At 46.4% G+C, this 18,574-nt stretch overlaps 1 protein-coding gene across 1 annotated transcript in view; it reads right to left on the reverse strand.

Annotated features, from left to right (window-relative positions):
• LOC118123160 (glutamate receptor ionotropic, NMDA 2B) overlaps positions 1–18,574 on the reverse strand; it is a 100,265-nt gene that overhangs the window by 14,736 nt on the left and 66,955 nt on the right. The window contains exons 7-14 of the mRNA XM_035180344.2: positions 15,322–15,436; positions 11,313–11,521; positions 10,760–10,931; positions 5,921–6,074; positions 4,590–4,715; positions 1,398–1,627; positions 1,140–1,300; positions 432–619 (exon numbers count right to left, since the gene is read on the reverse strand). Coding sequence (XP_035036235.1) covers positions 432–619; positions 1,140–1,300; positions 1,398–1,627; positions 4,590–4,715; positions 5,921–6,074; positions 10,760–10,931; positions 11,313–11,521; positions 15,322–15,436 — 1,355 coding nt within the window. The remainder of the gene's footprint in view (positions 1–431; positions 620–1,139; positions 1,301–1,397; positions 1,628–4,589; positions 4,716–5,920; positions 6,075–10,759; positions 10,932–11,312; positions 11,522–15,321; positions 15,437–18,574) is intronic.

The following is an 18,574-nucleotide window of genomic DNA, read 5'->3' on the forward strand; positions in this document are numbered from 1 at the left end:
GCAACAATTGCAAGACTTGATGTTTGGTGTGTTCATGACATCGAACATGTCTCAGCAGAATAAAAAAGAACCAGAACTGAATGGTAAAGGAGTCAATCACCTATTTTTTGGCAGGTTTATCTGCATTTTAAAAAAGAAACTGCGTATATCTTCAAATGTTTGTGCAAAGAGGTTAAATAAAAGCAGAAATAAGTCGGGCTTGTCCTTTACTGTTTGCTGTGGCTGTCAGTCAGAAGTTCTGCTCTGTTTCCTTCCCTGCTGAAGCACTGTGGTATCTCAGGGACTATCCGGTGCATCTTTTGAGTAATTAAATATACAACTCACTGCGTCAACACGGCTGTACGCGTAACAGCCTCTGTGCTCGCTGGGTGCATTACACCGTGCAGGAGCTATGAATAAAACAGGGGAGGAAACAAGGACGACCGTCTCACCGTCTCCAAAAAGCATCAGGATGGCCAGGTCCACGTGTCTCTTCCACAGCGACTCCTTCTGGATGGCGATGCCGTACCCGGTGGTGGCGAAGATGTAGCCGCTGCCAATGGTCACCAGCTTGCAGCCCTCGTCCCTGCCGGCCATGTAGTTGAGCACGGCCGCGTCATAAATGAAAGCGTCTAGTTTGCTAATAAAAAAGAGAGAGAGGGGAGGGGGGGGGAGAAAGAGAGAGAGAGATAGGTTACAATTAATTAGCACTTAGGAGTCAGACATCACCGCTACAACATTCCAATTAACCTGCTAAATAGCACTAAGCTGCTGATAAGAGTAATAGACTTCCACTTGGTTTGCCAAAGGCCGGAGCTGGCACACAGAGACAGACACACTCCATGAAAAGTGAAGAGGGGGAGTAAAAGTATTATTGGAGGTTTTCAGCCACAATATGTTCAGACAAGTAGGAGAGACACAAACAAGGATCTTAAATCGTAAACTATTTTAAACCCTTTTTTCTCCCAGAGCTGCTGCAACGAGACGCTCAGCACGGCCCGAAGCAAAGACAGGAACATGCTCCAAATTACATTTTTAATATCACGAGATGTTAATTACAGATTTAGGTTTCAAACTTTGATACTGAAAATCGTTTTGCTCGCTCAGTTTGGTTTTAAACTGAATGAACAGCAGCTCTACTTCACTGCGCAGGTCCTCACCCAGCCTTGAGACTGCCCAGAGCCTCGTTCACGTTTTTCTGGTGGAACTTGGTCATGTAGCCGTGCATCTCTGGATAGTTGTTCCTGATGTTCCTCTCTGTGCTCCCGTTCGGGACGGTGCCGAACCGAAACGGGGGCGAGAAGTCGTTGGGGCTCTGGAACTAAATGCAGAAGACGGGAGATGTGTGAAAACATCTGCTTCACAACTGCGAGGTACAGATGAGAGGAATAAGAAGAGAGACCAGCGGCTCGTCGTACCTTTTTGTCCGAGAGACCAGTCACCTGGTCCACGTACTCCTCCTGGATCATGAAGGCGGCCAGGTTGGCAGTGTAGGAGGCCAGGAAGATGACAGCGAAGAAGGCCCACACCGACACCATGATCTTACTGGTGGTCCCTTTGGGGTTCTGCACGGGCACAGAGTTGTTGAAGACCAGACCCCACAGCAGCCAGATGGCCTTACCGATGGTGAAGGATGGACCGTGAGGCTCTGAAAGAAACGCAGTCGCAGTCAAACAACACGAGACGGAGCAGGTTCCTCCAGGTGAGCAGAGATTTTATTTCATGGAAAGTCTTTAATTCTGTTAGTGGCAGCATACTGATGTGTCCTCATGAAAGTTACCCTGGTCTGGCTCCACCACATTCATTTCTCCCTTTGGATGAATTGTAATAACTTTGGTCGTCACTTGACCTTTTCTCAAACACCATCATTAAATTTCATTTTTCAATTTTTTGTCCAATACTAAAACTAATGACCCGTCTCAGATGTACTTCTTGTCTTTTTGTGGTATTACACTAAATGTAGGTGACACACCAGAGACCGTTTATAAAGATGGACGACATTACAGCTTCCCAAGAGTGAAGCCAAAGTGCCTCGATCGCCACCTGGTGGCTGGAGGCTGTATAGGACACAAGCCCTGCCTCCTCTGTGTTAGTAAGTGGGACATGGACACAATTTAAAGGTCAAATACATCGTTCTCAAAGATGGTTTCAGTCATTTCAGTCGTTCTTATGACTTATAACAAACTCAGATGTTCATTTTTCTCGCAAGTTTGGTTTTAATAAGTTATTTGATGCTATAAAAACAGGATGAATCATCATGATTGACAGGTGACACTGACTATAACTTCAAATTATGTCTTCAGTGAAAAATGGAAGCTTTCATAATCTTATTTTGGCTTCATTTCTGGATATTGGGAGGAGGTGGAGACACATCGTCCAGACATAGTTAAATAGTATTGTAGCATTAGCATCTAGAGCTCCTGGCATCGCTGTTCACTCTTGTCTTGTTGTTTTATGTGACTTTTATCCGATTCATACGCCCAGTTGCCAGATTTTCAGGTTCACCGAGCGAACACTGATGTAGTCTAGTGCAAACCGTCCTGCAAAATAATAATCTGACCTTCACGGAGGCGTCTTGATGTTCAGGGTTAGTGTGAACTGCTGCAGAGACATGTTGATTCAACTGTTTCAGCCTTTGGAATCCATTGAATTATACAGACAAATGTTTCTGTTATCAAGCCCACGCTCAGTGATATGTGGGGAGGACAAACTAATAGGAACACCTGACACAATGCAAAATGCAGCGTCTAAAAGGACCATAGAGTTTAAACAGAAGGAGAAGAACATCATGGTAAATGAGCAATGCCTGGAATACAGAGGCACCGGGGATCAAACCCCCGACCTCCTGGTTACCCGACGACTCGCTCTACCTCCTGAGCCACAACTGCCCACAACATTACAACCTTTTTTTAATTAATGCTTTTTCTAATCAGTTTTGGAACTACGTGGATTTCACTTGTCCACAAGCCGACAGAAGACTGGTTCATTATGCTGTGATTAGCATTTGGTGGACGATGTTCGTGTGGGTACGTGCGACTGTGTGAGAGCGGGTGTGCGAGCGCGTGGGCGTGCGTTGTTGCAAGAGGCTTTTGTTTCCTCGGACGAACCAACTTTATCGAGCCAAACATCTCCTGCGTGTGAAGTTTGCAGAAGAAGCTCGGTTTTAATGAATCAAGAATTCACAAATCTACTGCAGTCAGGTCACTGATGCGTTATTGCGCCGAATCCTTTGAGTTCAAACTTCGATCTGCACTCTTCATGATACCGAGCTCCCACTGAGCTACAAGCAGATACAACAAGGAGGCGCACAGAAGAGAGCAGCGCTGTAGAGAGGACTGCATCTCCTTCAGAACATGATGAAGGAGGAGAGGAAAAAAACAAGATAGCCATTGTCTATATTTAGCCACGTCAGAGTTGAGGGAAGAGATTGATTTTTCTTAGTTTTTTTAAATCTTATCTTTCTGGCTACGGAGATCTAACAGAAAACCAGAGTCTTGCTGTCAGAGCTGACTTGTGGTTTTTGGGAAATATGGAAATGAATGCAAATGACTGGTGTGACGGAAGCAGCACTAAAGCAGAGAAACACACCTGTAAAAGGTTATAAAAGAGAGAGAGAGAGAGCAGCGTGGAGGAGGAGGAGGATGAGGAGGAGGAGGAGGATGAAGTCACTGGGTCAGTGAGGACGACTGGTTTTTATATGGAGGCTGAACACAGAGTTTGTGTGAAATGATCCAGAGTCGTATTGTTTGCGTTTACCTGCAAAGCCTCAATACTTTAATTTGATTGTTTGGAGTAAATTACTAACTTAAACTTTAACAATCCTGTCTCCTACACAATATGCTAATACTCCATGATTTGTTTGGCCGAATGTGTTTGGATTAAACATGGTGGGTGGCGCCAGACTTTAATAATTCACCAACACTTGAGCTGAGGATCATTAAACAAGTTTTAAATCAGACAACTCACGTTTGACGTCATCACTTTATCACATTAACACGATGAGGAGTGAGGAGCAAATCTCTTTAACCTCCCGGGTCAGAGCTACAGGTGGGTGCTGTGGAGGTGGAGGGTCTGAATCCACGGGGCAGAGACACTGACGCAGGGCAGCAGAGGCATTGAAACGCAGCGGAGGAGACGGGAAAACTTTGCAGCTTTCGAATTATTTGAGCAGTGCAGCTCGAGCTGACTGACGTTTTTCTGTTACGTAGAAAAACATAATTTACGTTTCCTTCAAAATGGTAAATGCAAATTACTTGAGAAACTTTTTTCTGTTTGGAACATTTTTGAAAAAGTGAAGCCACACAAGGCGTCGAAAAAGCTGCGAGTCTGACTCATCGTTTCCCAAAAGTAAAACTTCAAGCATGTGGTATAATTTCACCTCTAAATTCCACCTCACATCTGGTGTGAGCAAAAAGAGAGCGAGAGAGACGAGGGCGGCAGCATGGCTACAGGAGGAGAGAAGAGTGTCTGCATGGATTTGCATCTATATCCTCAAACAGTGGTGCAGGTACACTGCCTGTGTCCATGTGTGTGTCTGTGTGTGTGCCTGTGTGTGTGTGTGTGTCTGTGTGTGTGTGCCTGTGTGTGTGTGTTGAGCGAAGGCCTCTCACCTCTGCCGTCAGCCAGACAGCGGTTGTAGCCCACAGGGCTGAAGTACTCGAATATAAACACAGCCATTGCTGACACCAGCAACAGCATCACAAACATCATCACCCACACATCCGCACTGAAGGGCTCTGGAGGGAAGAGAGAGGGAAGCGAGGAGAGGGAGAGATGAAGAGAGACGAGGGATGGAGGGACGGAGGGAGGGGAGCGTGGACGGACAGAGATAAGCAAAAGAGAAGAGAGAGAGAGGGGGGGGAAGAAGGAGAGAAGGAAGATGGGGGTGAGACATCGGGATAGAGGGAGGAAGAGGGGGGAAAAGAGAGAGGGCGGCAGGGAGAGAGCGAGGAAGAGAAAACGAAGCGAGAGAGAGAGAGAGAGAGAGAGAGAGAGAGAGAGAGAGAGAGAGAGAGAGAGAGAGAGAGAGATATGCAAATGCAGCGTGCCAGATTGAGAGGAGGGAGGGAGAGTCAGAAATGGAGTGGGAGTAGGAAATAGAAGAGGGCAAAGGGACAGGGAGCAGAGGAGAGAATAAATAAACAGTTAGCCATATTATCATGTACAACCTGCTCCAATACACACACACACACACACACACACACACACACACACACACACACACACACACACACACACACACAACACAAAACTGGGCTCTGATCACTCGTGTGTCCACTGAATCACTGGGGGGGGGGGAAGGTGGACGTCGACCTGACAAACATCCGTCCAACACTCGATGAAAAGACACTTACACTTAAATAACTGCTACATTATCATAAGGTTTCTTAGTTTTTAATAAACAATCAGATTGGTAATTAGGATTTTGGATCCCGAGGGAGTGGGCATGGGTTCTCCCTGCTGCTAATTTCCTAAAAGAAATATTTTTGATATGATATACATATTCTTTTCTTATATTATACTATATTCTCGTAATATTATCACTTCTCTTCATTAAATTACAACTTTATTCTTGTAATATTAAATCTTCTTTCTTTCTTCTTCAATATGGCACGAATACTCATTGTCAAAATGGAAAATAATGTAAAAAATGTATTTGAAAATATACAGTTTGTACTTAAACCCAACCTAAGTAATACTGTGTAATGATGAGGCTGCAATAATAATCATAACTCGACCTGCAGCCATCAGGGTCCAAACTCCCGATAAAACTCCGAACCAAAGACCATCACCTCCTACCAGGATGAGCTCAAACATCTGGTGTCATATCCCAGTGTCGGATTTCATCGTTTCACGTTTTATTTTACCTGCATAGTTCAAATATTGATAAAAATGTAAAATCACGGCCTTGAGGCTCGTCCCTCGCTCCCGTGTTCCTCACCTAAGAAGGCCGAGGGCGACACAGTGCCGTTGCTACGGGAGACCATCACGCTGATGCCCGTCTCGATGAAGGGGACGGAGAAGTCGATGACCTCTGACCTCTCCTCGTTGATGGTCAAAGAGCCCACGGCCATGTGCGCGTTTTTTAGCACCACCTGGGGCAAAAGGTGGGAAACAGAAAGAGACCATTGATTATCCACCCATCATTTAAACATCCCTCCATCCCTCCCTCCATCCATCCCTCCATCCATCCATCCATCCCTCCTCCATCCATCCCTCCATCCATCCATCCCTCTCTCCATCCATCCCTCCCTCCATCCCTCCATCCCTCCCTCCCTCCATCCATCCCTCCTCCATCCCTCCATCCCTCCATCCATCCCTCCATCCCTCCATCCCTCCCTCATCCATCCCTCCCTCCCTCCTCCATCCACCTCCCTCCATCCCTCCATCCCTCCATCCCTCCATCCCCCTCCATCCATCCCTCCTCCATCCATCCCTCCATCCCTCCATCCCTCCATCCATCCATCCCTCCCTCCCTCCCTCCATCCCTCCCCTCCCTCCCTCCCTCCATCCCTCCCTTCCATCCCTCCATCCCTCCATCCCTCCATCCCTCCATCCCCCTCCATCCTCCATCCATCCCTCCCTCCCTCCCTCCCTCCCTCCATCCCTCCATCAAGCTACCAAAGCAGCTCATGGTAATGAAGCACTTTAAAGACAGATTTGTCCTAAAAGCTTTTCCCTGCGGGGGAACTTCTTTTGCTCTGTGGCAACAAAAACATTCAAAACAACAAATCGAGTCAACATAGTTAAAAATAGATTATAGAAAGAAAAACAAAAAAACACAACAGCATAAAAATAGAATATCACAGCCATCAGTTTATTTGAAGGTGATTGTGCAACCGTTCTAAATGTGGGTGTTTCTTCATGATGCATTTCCGGGGAACAAAGATGGACGTTCTTACGCTCGACCTTAACGTCTAAAGGGCAACGTGCAAACGCTTCAACGTAACTGAGGATGGCGGCTGTGACGTCCCCTGGACTTCTGGGTCAGTTTCTGTTTTCAGTTCTGTTGTGTTGTTGGATTGTTTGACTACAAGTTAGCAGGATTGTGAACATTGTGAAATTTTAGTTTTGTGCAATTTGATGCAGATCCAAATAAAGATCTGGGTCTAGTGGTTTTAAATGTGGTTTTATAAGCAGACTGTTGCATTTCTAGTTGATTCTGTTGTTCAGTAGATGAATAAATGTAAAATCACAATCCTAATTGAGAGTATATATCAGATTTTGGTTATAAGTAGTAACTTGTCAACTGACCACAATGCACCTCAGCAACACGGCTGTCGAGGGGAAACGTTTCCATTAACACGTATGTAACATGCAGCTGATTCAGACACTTCACTCACCAGCTGTCAGAGGGTATAAATGTCAGAAATCACAGAGACAGGTTGAAGGAGTACGGATGCATTTTTAAAAAAGTGGAGAAATAATTGAACGTGGAGACATTGGAGACAAAGACGGAGCTGGACAGGTGGAGACGGGAGGCCAACACACTTTCTACACACACACACACACACACACACACCGCTCGGAGTGGACACTCGTGACGCTCGCCAGGGGAGCGAAAGAGCGAGAAAGACAGAAGGAAAGTGGGTTACCACACTGGGTCATGGCTGCTCGAAATAGTCACCCCAATGGCTCTCCCTCCCCTACCGGCCTCCCTCCCTCCCCTACCGCCCCCCCTCAGCGCCTCGGCACAGGTAATATATTTATCCCCAATTTTTACAGCCCTACAGCACAGCACGGGGGTAAAGTGGGACGAGACTGTCTCACTGAGTTAATAAGGGGTGTGTGACTCAAAGCGCCAGCACGTACTTCAGTGTTAGAGAGTGTGTTTGTGTGTGTGTGTGTGTGTGTGTGTGTGTGTGTGCATACGAGTGAGTCATACAGAGAGAAAGACGGCGAGAAAGAGAAGCGAGCGAACCTTTGTTCTCCACCTGTGAAGTGGACCTTTACAGGCAGAGAGAATATAACACATCTACCCTGCACATTATCCGCAAGTGTTTGTGTCTGCGTGTGCGTGTGCGTGCGTGTGTATATTGTGTGTGCATTTGTAACTTCTCTGTCTTGTTTGTTCCGTCAGCATGTAAGTACGGATGCGCATGTGTGTGTGTGTTTGTGTGTGTGTGTATGTGTGAACGTCTCCCCAGGGAAGACAACGAGTCCATCCAGCAGTGTACTCACTTCCTCTCTATCTCTCTCTGCCCGTTCGCTCTCTCCATCTCCCTCCTACGACTTGTTCTCTCCGTGTTATGAAAGTGACCCATGTGGGTGTTACTGAGAATGAGTGTGCGAGGATCTGCGTTTGTGTGCGTGTGTGTGTGTCTCAGCGTGTGTGTGTGTCTCAGCGTGTGTGTGTGTGTCTCTGCTAGCGAGGCCAAACTCATGTAATCAAGCGTATTGCCTCCAATATTTCGGATTAGGAGCGTTAGGGGCAGCGTGGGTCAGAGCAGCCAATGAAATGTGACACGGTCAGAATTGAGTTAGGATAAAATGTAAAGAGCTTCTCAAAGTCTTCATTGATTTATTTTTCTTTCTTCTTCTTCTTCTTCTTGATCTTTTGTCATTCCGAGCTGTGGCAAATTGCGTAAAAGGCCCTCAGTGATCTGGGTGAGTGTCCACGAGTGTGCCGAAGCACGTCCTGGTGTGTGTGTGTGTGTGTGTGTGTGTGTGTGTGTGTGTGTGTGTGTGTGTGTGATCTCGCTCCATTAAGAGTGTGAGATATACTGTAGTTTGGGCAGAGATCCAACCGCAGAGGAACATGAGATGGTTTTATTGGATGCAGCTTTAAAAACTACAATGAAGCGTGTGTGTGTGTGTGTGTGAGAGAGAGAGAGAGAGAGAGAGAGAGGGGGGTATGAATGCCTCTCTCTTCCTCCTAATGACCATTCATCTGTAAAGGTGAAAAGGAGACGGCACATTACGGAGCTTTTAGTCAGAGTGGTAGAGGTTTTTTTTTTTTTTTTACAGGTGACCACCCCCCCCGCCTGCTAAAGACACTGCTGACATCACTTAAATGCCTTTACTAAATAGATTAAATGGGCCGGTTTAATGTAAACTCAATGGCAAAAGTGAAAAAAAAACTAAATAACGCGTCACAGGATCTTGCCTGTGACTCGTGAAGGTTGTTCAAACTTCAGTGTCCACACAGAGAAGTCACGGCGAGTTTAAGAGCGACAGAGAGGCGGCGTGTTTTCAACCTGTGACCTTTAGGGGCTTATCGATCTGTTTGCCTGTGCCTTCATTAACCAGGAGCCGAAGTGAGACAGCTCAAGTGCAGCTCGCTCTCGCGGGCTGAAGTATGAGAACTGACAACGACCTTATCCCGGGACCAATGTCGATTAGAGAGCGCTGAGAGCCCCAGAGTGAATTGTTGCATCCGACTGAACTCTGCACACCCTTGGGTGAGGAGCGTGGCCCCATGTGACACGAGGGTTGGGCCTGTTGTGCGAGAGCTCGTAGTATAAGGTACGAAAAACACACTTCAGCGAGGTAATGACGCCTTCAGGGCAGCTCCTATAGAAGCTAGATGAAGCGCAGGTCACTGAACGCACACTGGATCTCTACTCTACTCTCAGCGGGTTTATTCAAACATTGCAGAAATACAGATTTAAGCCATTTTCAGACAATTTGTTTAATTACTAACGGACGAGAATCTCTTACAAACTCACTGTCAACATCTGCAGCAGCCCGACACCTCTGTGCACTGAAAGCTTGCTCGGTTTTCTGTCCTGACCTCGAGCAGAAGGAAAGAAGTCGTTCTCCTCTCCTCACCTGGTGTTTTGCCAAATTTGCAGATGTCTTCAGGCGAGTCACGCAGCCGCTCTGACGGCCTCAAACGTTTTTAAATCGCCCGTTAAACAGCAGTAACGTCAGTAATTAGAAGATGGAGCCGCAAAGTATGATTCATGCGTCGGCCTCATTTGCCAACAAATTTCAAAAGGAGATCAAATCATTTGTAGAGAGGTATTATCTGTGAACAGCGTTTCTGCAGCTTTCAACAAGTTAGATTGAAGACTTTTTAAGACCTTAGTGACTGAAATCTAAGTCCTATGTCAATAACAACATATATGACGCAATATCAGTAGAAGTAGGAGTTTACTGAGATAACTTCTGAGTTATTGGTTCCATTGAAGCATTATTTTAAAGCTCGTTAACATGGCAGCGTTAAATGAATCTCTACATATTTAACACCTTCATTTTTGACTCTTTTTTTTATGACCCTGTGTTAACCTGTGGAATCTGGCAATAAGGGACGGGGTTTGACAAAAATCTACCCAAGTGAAAGCAAAAGTATCACATTAACTTTTCTACTTGAGTAACAGTAAGTTAGTACTTGGTTTTAAACTTAAGGTAAAAGTACTTCCAGAGTGTAGCCTATTCCCCGATGTAATGTCTACTAACTCAATATGTCTGAGAGCGACACACACACCAAGTTAGAGTTATATTTATTTTAATTTTATTTACTTGTAAAGTGTAAAAAATGTTTTGGTTAAATTTGAAACTGTGGCAGGACAAGTTAGAATATGACGAGTCTAGATACACTGTGGTGGAGTAAAAGTAAAAAAGTACCTGCAAATAAATCTTAAAGTAAAGTACAGACACAAGAAAAATGCACTTTGTTACATCCCCCCCACCGAGTAAGGGTTTCAGTCAACGTGTGCGACTCGATTCTATTTTGTATCCGACACACACATTACCCACGGTTACTGGAGGTGATCTGCAAGTAACGAAGACACAAGAAGAGGACGCCACAGACACAGACACAGTTTTGTCTCCTCACCTCCCCCACCATGCCGTTCCACGTCCCATTGATCTTCTTGCCATGTTTGCCGTTGGTGACCAGGTAGAGGTCGTAGGTGAACTTGACCGCCTTGGCGATCTTCTTCAAGATGTCGATGCAGAAACCTTTACAGCAGCGCTTGATGTAGATCCCCGAGTCCTTCGTCTGATTACTGCACAGACGGACGGAGAGATAAATATATCAATCAGAATATATGTGCGTCTTTCTGAGCTGTTAATTGTAATCGGGACTCGGTGAATCTGGCTCTGCCACTCTCCTCCTGACCAAGTGGGAACTGATTCTACCTCTGGCTGCGTTAAGCTGACACAGGAAATCAACATCATTCACACGCAGAATTCAGGCGGTTGCCAGGTTTTTTCTTTCTATTCCTACGTCTAGTCATCGCTATAGTAGATAAATCTATGAGTGGCAGACGGCCAGAGACAGAAAAACTGCCTCTATCAATATGAACTGTTAAATTTACTCAAGAGAAATTAGGTTATTTTCATCGTTGTTGTTGTTGATCAGTAAGAATCTGAGCTTTGGGCCTCACAGTGTCTTGATCTGTTTCCGGCAGGGCACAGTGTTCCTCATGCAGGTCCCGCTAAGCGGATCCACGTCTTCCACAATGACGAACGGAGCCTCCTCCAATGTCACGATGGACAGGTGGTCATCCTCCCTGTTCGCTGCCCCCCCATACAGTTCATAGCGAGGCCACACGTGGTACTTCATGGACAGGGAGCCGTTCTCCCATTTACCCACCTGCAGAGAGACGCAACACACAAGCAAACACAGATATTATTCGTATGTTGTGTTTTTAATTGTTAAACTGCAGACATGGAGACTTATTGTCTTAGATTGAAATCCAGTCAGTCTGAGAACGTAGCTCATCGACTGTGATGAGTCGTAACGCAACAGTAACGTACATGAAATGAATCACTGGGCAGGAATCCACTTAAATGAATTCCACATCGAAATAACTGCAGACATTTGCCAACGTTTGTATATTTGTTTGCTTAAAAAACGTCTCATTTTTAAATTTGGCTTTTGCTTCATTTTCTTGTCGTGAATCGTCTGTCTGCCAATAAAGCAACAGGGGAGTAAGTAGAAGAGGAAGATGAGGAGAGGAGAGGAGAGGAGGGGAGGGAGGGAGAGGAAAGGAGAGAGGAAGAGAGGAATGAGAGAGATGAGAGGAGAGGAAACAAGAGGAGAGGAGAGGAGAGGAAGACGAGGAGGAGATGAGAGGAGAGGAAAAAAGAGGAAAGGAGAGGAAGACGAGGAGGAGAGGAGAGGAGAGGAAGAGGAGACAAGAGGAGAGGAGGGGAGGGGAGAAGAAGAGGAAGACGAGGAGGAGAGGAGAGGAGAGGAAGAGGAGACAAGAGGAGAGGAGGGAGGGAGAGAAGAGGAAGACGAGGAGGAGAGGGGAGAAAGAGGAGGAGAGGGAGAGGAAAGGAGGAGAGAGGAGACTGGGACCCAGTGTGGAGAATGAGAGCAAGGTTAACGTAAAGGACGAGACTGAAACGGAGGAAAGAGCAGAATTCAGATCAGGAGGAGAGCGCGGGTTGGGGAGAGAAACGGCACGACAGAGAAGTGGATGGAGAGATTAAAGGAGGTGGAAAAAAAAGAGAAACTAGACGAAGAACAATTGGCGGAGGGGGAGAGACGCACAGAAGTATAAATGGAGCATAAGAGTCAAGTGAGTTTCTGTGCGACGGAGGAAGAGAAGCAGAGACGGAGCTCGTTCAGATTCTAAATGCCGGCTCTTCTGGAGAGAAGCGTCCAGCTGCACGTCTGGAGGACCCTCAGGATCCTCGTGGCTCTACTCCACTGAATGAGCGTCATCAATTAATCAATTTCCCCCCCGGTGCCGGTCACATGAAACCAAACCTGGAGACGACGGCCTGCGTCTTTTCCTCCACCGGTGCCCGGCACGTCACTTTCACCCAGGGAAAGACACGTGCCGACATGGATATGGATCATGAGTTCATCTGACACGCTATAATGGAGGATAGGGGAGCTGTGGCTGAAGTGTGTAAACTCAGGTTTGCACACTTGTTAAATATGTAAATGCACACAGACAGACACACACACACACACAGAGACACACACAGCACTCCAGGGAACACAAACTTGGCAAAGCTGCCTGGAGTGGACAAGCTGAGCCTGTGTATCCCTTGGGCAAAATGCAGCCTGCAGCCTTCTTCGAGCTGCACAAGTGTAAGTAAGCGATAGAGACGGACAAGGATGGAGGGAGAGAGTGAAGGTGAGATAGAGAGAGAGAGAGAGAGAGAAAGGTAGGGGGAAGGCGTGGAGAGTAAAGGGTTAAAAATCAGCCTGGAGGGGAGTAAACGGGACTGGACACTACAGAGTCTGCACACTACTTCAAAGGTGCGGTGGAGGGATGGTTGTAGGAGCTGGAACTCATTAGGATCCAAGAAAAGTGGTTCAGCTGGAAGTCAAGCTAAGAATTAAACATGAGCGAGGGAGCTGGAGGAGAGAGAGAGAGAGAGAGAGAGGGAGGGAGAGAGAGAGGAGGTGGTGCAGGCGGCGAGGGCAGAAAGAGAGAAAGAGAGAAAGAGAGGAGACAGGAGGGGAGCGATTCACCTTGTTCTCTGATCAGAGGACAGAATATAGATTAGAGAGGCAGAAGAAAGAGAGAAATACTGAGAATAAAGAACAGGGGGAGTCGGAGGAGTCGTTCTGCAGGACACACACACAATGGAGGGCGAGCGCCAGGAAACACAGATGCAGACCAGGCGACTGTGCAGGTGGTGACGAGCGTCGGGTTCACTTAAGGTTGTTGGTTTCAGGGTTGTTGAACAATCTTGCACGACAACCGTCTCGGTTTCCCGTCTTCAAACCTGATTTATTTAACCTTCACTTGATCAGAGGAAAGTTTACTGCTCATAAAGTCTGGACGGTTGTGTATCTGGACGGTTGTGTATTTAAAGCAAGGGTTGGTAATCCTGGGAAAGGGAACAGGACCAGGCTACACAATGGGCTGTTGAAGACGACTTTTCACTGTGTTTACACAATGTAGAAGCATTACATCAATATATATTTGACTTTTGTTGTATTGTTATTTATGAAAATTACCATCTTACATAGGTGATGTGCAGGTTAACATATTTTAAACATTAGTTTTTCATTTGAGGAACAATCTTTTCTTTTAGAGCTAATCTAGGTCATTAGTGTGTAAAGTCGCCCTGACCCTTCATCCCTGAGAACCTGTGGCTCCTAACAGGAGAGCCAGATGATTCATTTCATGACGTTTCTCATTCCTCTTTCATACTTTAGGACTTTCAAAGGGACACAGCTGACCAGACTTGAGAATCTGGGTCCATCTCTGAAGTGAGCCTGTACGTGCACAAACAGATGGATGAAAAATATCTAAGATTTGTTATTGATGTCTGCGTGAAGGTGAGAACTTGCTCAGCGTATATGAGTTGATAAACGAGGCCCCTGACGCGGCTCATCACGATTCAGCTGCCATCCAAACCTGAGGGGTCCTGCAACATTAACTTTTTCAGAGTCTCACCGGACTACAAATTCTCTGATAACTGCATCGGCCCCTTGTCAACACACACCGCAGCTTACACACACACACACACACACACACACACACACACACACGGTCGCTGAAAGTCAAACGGTGGCAGATTTCAGCAAACACAAGCTCCTCCAGCGTCTCTGATTACAGAGGTCGTCCTCACAGAGAGACTCCTGGGCAACCGGGGGACGTGAGACACAGGACGTGCAGCTTCGCCTGCATATTTAACTTCTCCAAGCAGAAATCCTTATATCTTATAATGCATGTCTTTTTTGCTGTAGCCCTGTAAAGCACGATGAGACGGAAAGATGAACATGAACCCAGCCGGTGTCTTTCTTTGTGGAGTTTGCATGTTCTGTGTCTGCGCTGGTTTCCTCCCTTTAGGATAATTTGAGTTATGTATTAATGTGAGTGGTTGTCTCTGGATATCGGCCCCGAGCTACGCTGGCCACCTGTGAAACCCGCCTCTCACCCAATGTCAGCTGGGATTGGCTCCAGCCCCTCAAAGGATAAGCGGTGTGGATAATTGATGAACAGAATTCCTTTGATACCTTTTTAGGTCGATTAAAAACCTCCAACAAGAATCATACATTTTTTAAGAACAATACATAAATCATGTTTAATATGAAAGGGCTTTGCAAACTTTTGAAAGGAACAGCTGTGGACTCCTGCAGCAGTCTCAGCACATCGCCGCTCCGGAGTCTGTGCTGCGGTTTATTGCTCAAAGGCACCTTTGCCTCGTTGATAATATCTAATCAGAGCAGCGCCCATAAAGCTTAAGGCTTAAAATGCTTAAAAAGTGGAAATCACTTGATAAGAGATGCAGATAGAGAGACACAGACTCGTGGACCAATCAGGGACTGAACTTTCAGAATAAAGCTGAGTCGCTAAAACACCGACATTCATTCTTCACGTGTTATTTAACACCAGAGGAATTTTAAAGGCCACGTACGAGTGTTTCTTTGCAATTTGAAGTACAGACGTGCACACACACACACATATGTTCTCTCACCCGGTCCCACTGTCTGTCCTTGTTGAGCAGAATGATGACCAGCTTGGGGTGCATCTGGTATCCGTCCTCGCTGAACGACAGATTACGTCCCTCGAACGTCACATTCATCAGGTACCTGTGGAGGGAGACATCGAAGAGAGAGAGAGACTCGTTCAGACGTGGAGTCCTCGCTGAAGAAAATGTCTCCAGCACCGGCAGCTCACAAACGCTTTATTTGCTCCGTGTATCCACATCATTTCTTGTTCAATGGCTCAATTCCCCGAACATCAAAGTTTCAGTGATATGTCGGTTTATTTTGGGCGATGGCAATTTTATTTATACAGCAGATTTTCAAAGAGACTCAACGTGCTTCACAGGGAGAGGATGATGTCTGCCCTGCTTTTCTATTACAAGGTGAATGTGATGATTTTAAGATTTGACAAAAACTTTTGTTATGTACAAGTTAAATTACTGTCTCACACTATTGTGTAACTACGGTAGAACAAATGATCTCACCGGACACGAGGACGACTCGTTAAGAATTGATGAAAATGTCAACCATTTGCTTACATCAGCTAAAAGATCAATTGATTTTTAAGTCTGGCCGTGTCCGTCTGTCGAAACATTGAAGCCGACGAAGAAGAGAGGGATGAAGAAAAGAGGCAGAGGAAGGAGGATGCAGTTTTTATGTAACAAAAAATACTGTGTGTGTGTGTTTAGTGCCTTGTGTGCCGTAAGAGGAGAAACTGAGAGAAAGCAGCATTGTTTCTGTCAGGTGAAATCATTTCACCTCTCTTCAAAAAAACACAACGCAAACACACACACACAGACACACACCATGCGAAACACTGCTTTCTCTTGCAGTGATTATGGCGAATGCGCGTGGGAGTGTGTAAGTGTGTGTATATGAGAACAGGAATGTTTATGTCAGGTGAACTCAGATCACTTCTCTGTCATCCCACACACACACACACACACACACACACACACACACACACACACACACACCATCTGTTAACTCTTTCACTCCCTCGCGCTGCACTCTCTCTCCTTCCATCTCTCTCTCTCGCTCGCTCGCTGTGTGGCTGTTTCCATGGAAACACTGCCTCCAAACCAATGCGCGCCATATACAGTATATGTAGATGAATAAATAAACGACAAGCGGGTGTGTAGCTGTGTGTGTGTGTGTAACGCTGCCTCGGTGTCTGTGGGGCGCGTGAACAACGGACCGGGTCGTGAATCTGGATCTGTTTGTCTTGAGTTTTCACCAGAGAGCGATAACGCTCGACGTCGCTGCAGCTCGACTTTAACACACTCGCACCGTTTCACCGTCCCTCCTCTCAGACGCTCGAGCCTAACGGAGGCCTCACACAAACATAATAATCTAATACAAGTGCTGTTTTTCTTTGTTTCTATGCATACTGATCTCTGCAGGTGTGACTTATGTAATAACGGAGCAATTACTGCTCCCTTTCTTCTACTTCCTGTATTAAATATAGATCTTTTCAATGGGCCGTGACGAGCGGAATCATCCGGCATCATATCATCGCATGCAGCCCCGTGCGCTCTCCCAACAGCCCCGTCCTGTCGAGCCCTGGCACTGATACAAAGTGCACAGAATCTGCTGCATAAATCATGAGCCATTTACAAAATGACTTGACGCTGTGCCCCCCCCTTTAATCTTTACTGAGCAAGCTACCGCTACATGCTGCAATGTGGGGCCTTTGTGTGAGTCTACGTCTGTGTGTGTGTGTGTGTGTGTGTTGTGTGTGTGTGTGTGTGTGTGTGTGTGTGTGTGTGTGTGTGTGTGTGTGTGCGTCCGACACACGTTGACGGCAGAAACCGAGCGAAACACAAGCATATGTGTGTTGCCATGGCACCCACAACCACTGTGACTTCCAAGCCAATCTGTTGCGTAACTATGGCAACGGTAATCTCGCAGAGGGTGGGAGGAAAAGAGACGGTGAGAGAGAGAGAGAGAGAGAGAGAGAGGGAGAGAGAGAGAGAGAGAGGGAGAGAGAGAGAGGTGGGACGTATTAGAACCGCAAAGCTGTGTTCCCTCTGACTGCTGTGGTTAGAGGAGGCACAGCGAGGGGTTACTCAGCATTCACACCCTCACAGATATATTTACACACTTTATCCACATCTGGAACCTCTCCGTCAGTCATCCTGTGGGGCTACTGGGAGAACTGGGTGATGTTGTGTGTTGCTTGACGCTGGTTGACAGTCGGCGTCGCTGCCTCATGTGCCAACACACAGACTCCAACGGCCTCCCTGTGTTTCCTAAAACCGTTTGTACCATTAGACGCCATTGAGCTGCGTCCATTGCTCGGAACGCTCTGCACACATCCGCCCACACCCGTCACTTTCCAGCTCCGTCCAGAGGTGAATACCACATCTGTACCGTACAGCAGGTGGATTCAAACTCAAACATCAGCAGCATCTGTCTTCGACCTGGCGAAGGAGAGCGGGTGTGACACCGACCGGACTCCGTCAGGCAGCGCTCCAACAGAATCTAACACTGCTCCCTTCAGTCACTGAATCCTGCTTGCGTGGAGCAATAAAGACATTTCACATAATCTGTCGTTTACAGTTTTGTTTCGAGGGAGATTCTTGCTTTTGCAAATCAGAACAACACAGTGCCAGACACACACACACACGGACACACACACACACGCCATGCTAACTCCACGGCCTGACACAGATACGTTTTAGCGCATGTTCTCCTGTGAATAATGGACGAGTTGTGTGAAATATTGATAAGTCATTTTTAATAAATTAACCCCGACATGAATTAGTCATGAATTACACTCCTTAGCAATTACTGTGGTGCAATGTACTTATTGGATTTGTAGAGGAGGAATCTATACGGAGGATGATAACATGCCCCAGATGGCGGTGTGCGGTCGAGGCAGACAAACATACTGTAGCGTTGCCGCGTGCACACTTGGGGTAGAGCGGCGTGAATGTGGGGTGGGACTTGCTGCTCATGCATGCATCATGTGGTATCTGCGAGTGTATTCAGACGTTGCAACTGAACGAGTTGAGTGTAATAAATTGTGCTAATGGAAAGAAAGCAGAGGACAAGAGGACAAGAGGCACAGAGAAGAGGGAAGGGGGTAGTAGATATGTGCTTTTGATTTGATTTACTTTTGACAAATGATAGACAGACAATTAATTCAAATTAATGATCATGGAATAAAAGCAAAGTGGAAGCCCTTGAACAAATCGGATAATCTACAATTTGGAGATAATGAATACGATTTTATTCTTC

This window comes from Hippoglossus stenolepis, chromosome 16 (genome assembly GCF_022539355.2).
Source record: "Hippoglossus stenolepis isolate QCI-W04-F060 chromosome 16, HSTE1.2, whole genome shotgun sequence".
Classification (NCBI taxonomy): domain Eukaryota; kingdom Metazoa; phylum Chordata; class Actinopteri; order Pleuronectiformes; family Pleuronectidae; genus Hippoglossus; species Hippoglossus stenolepis.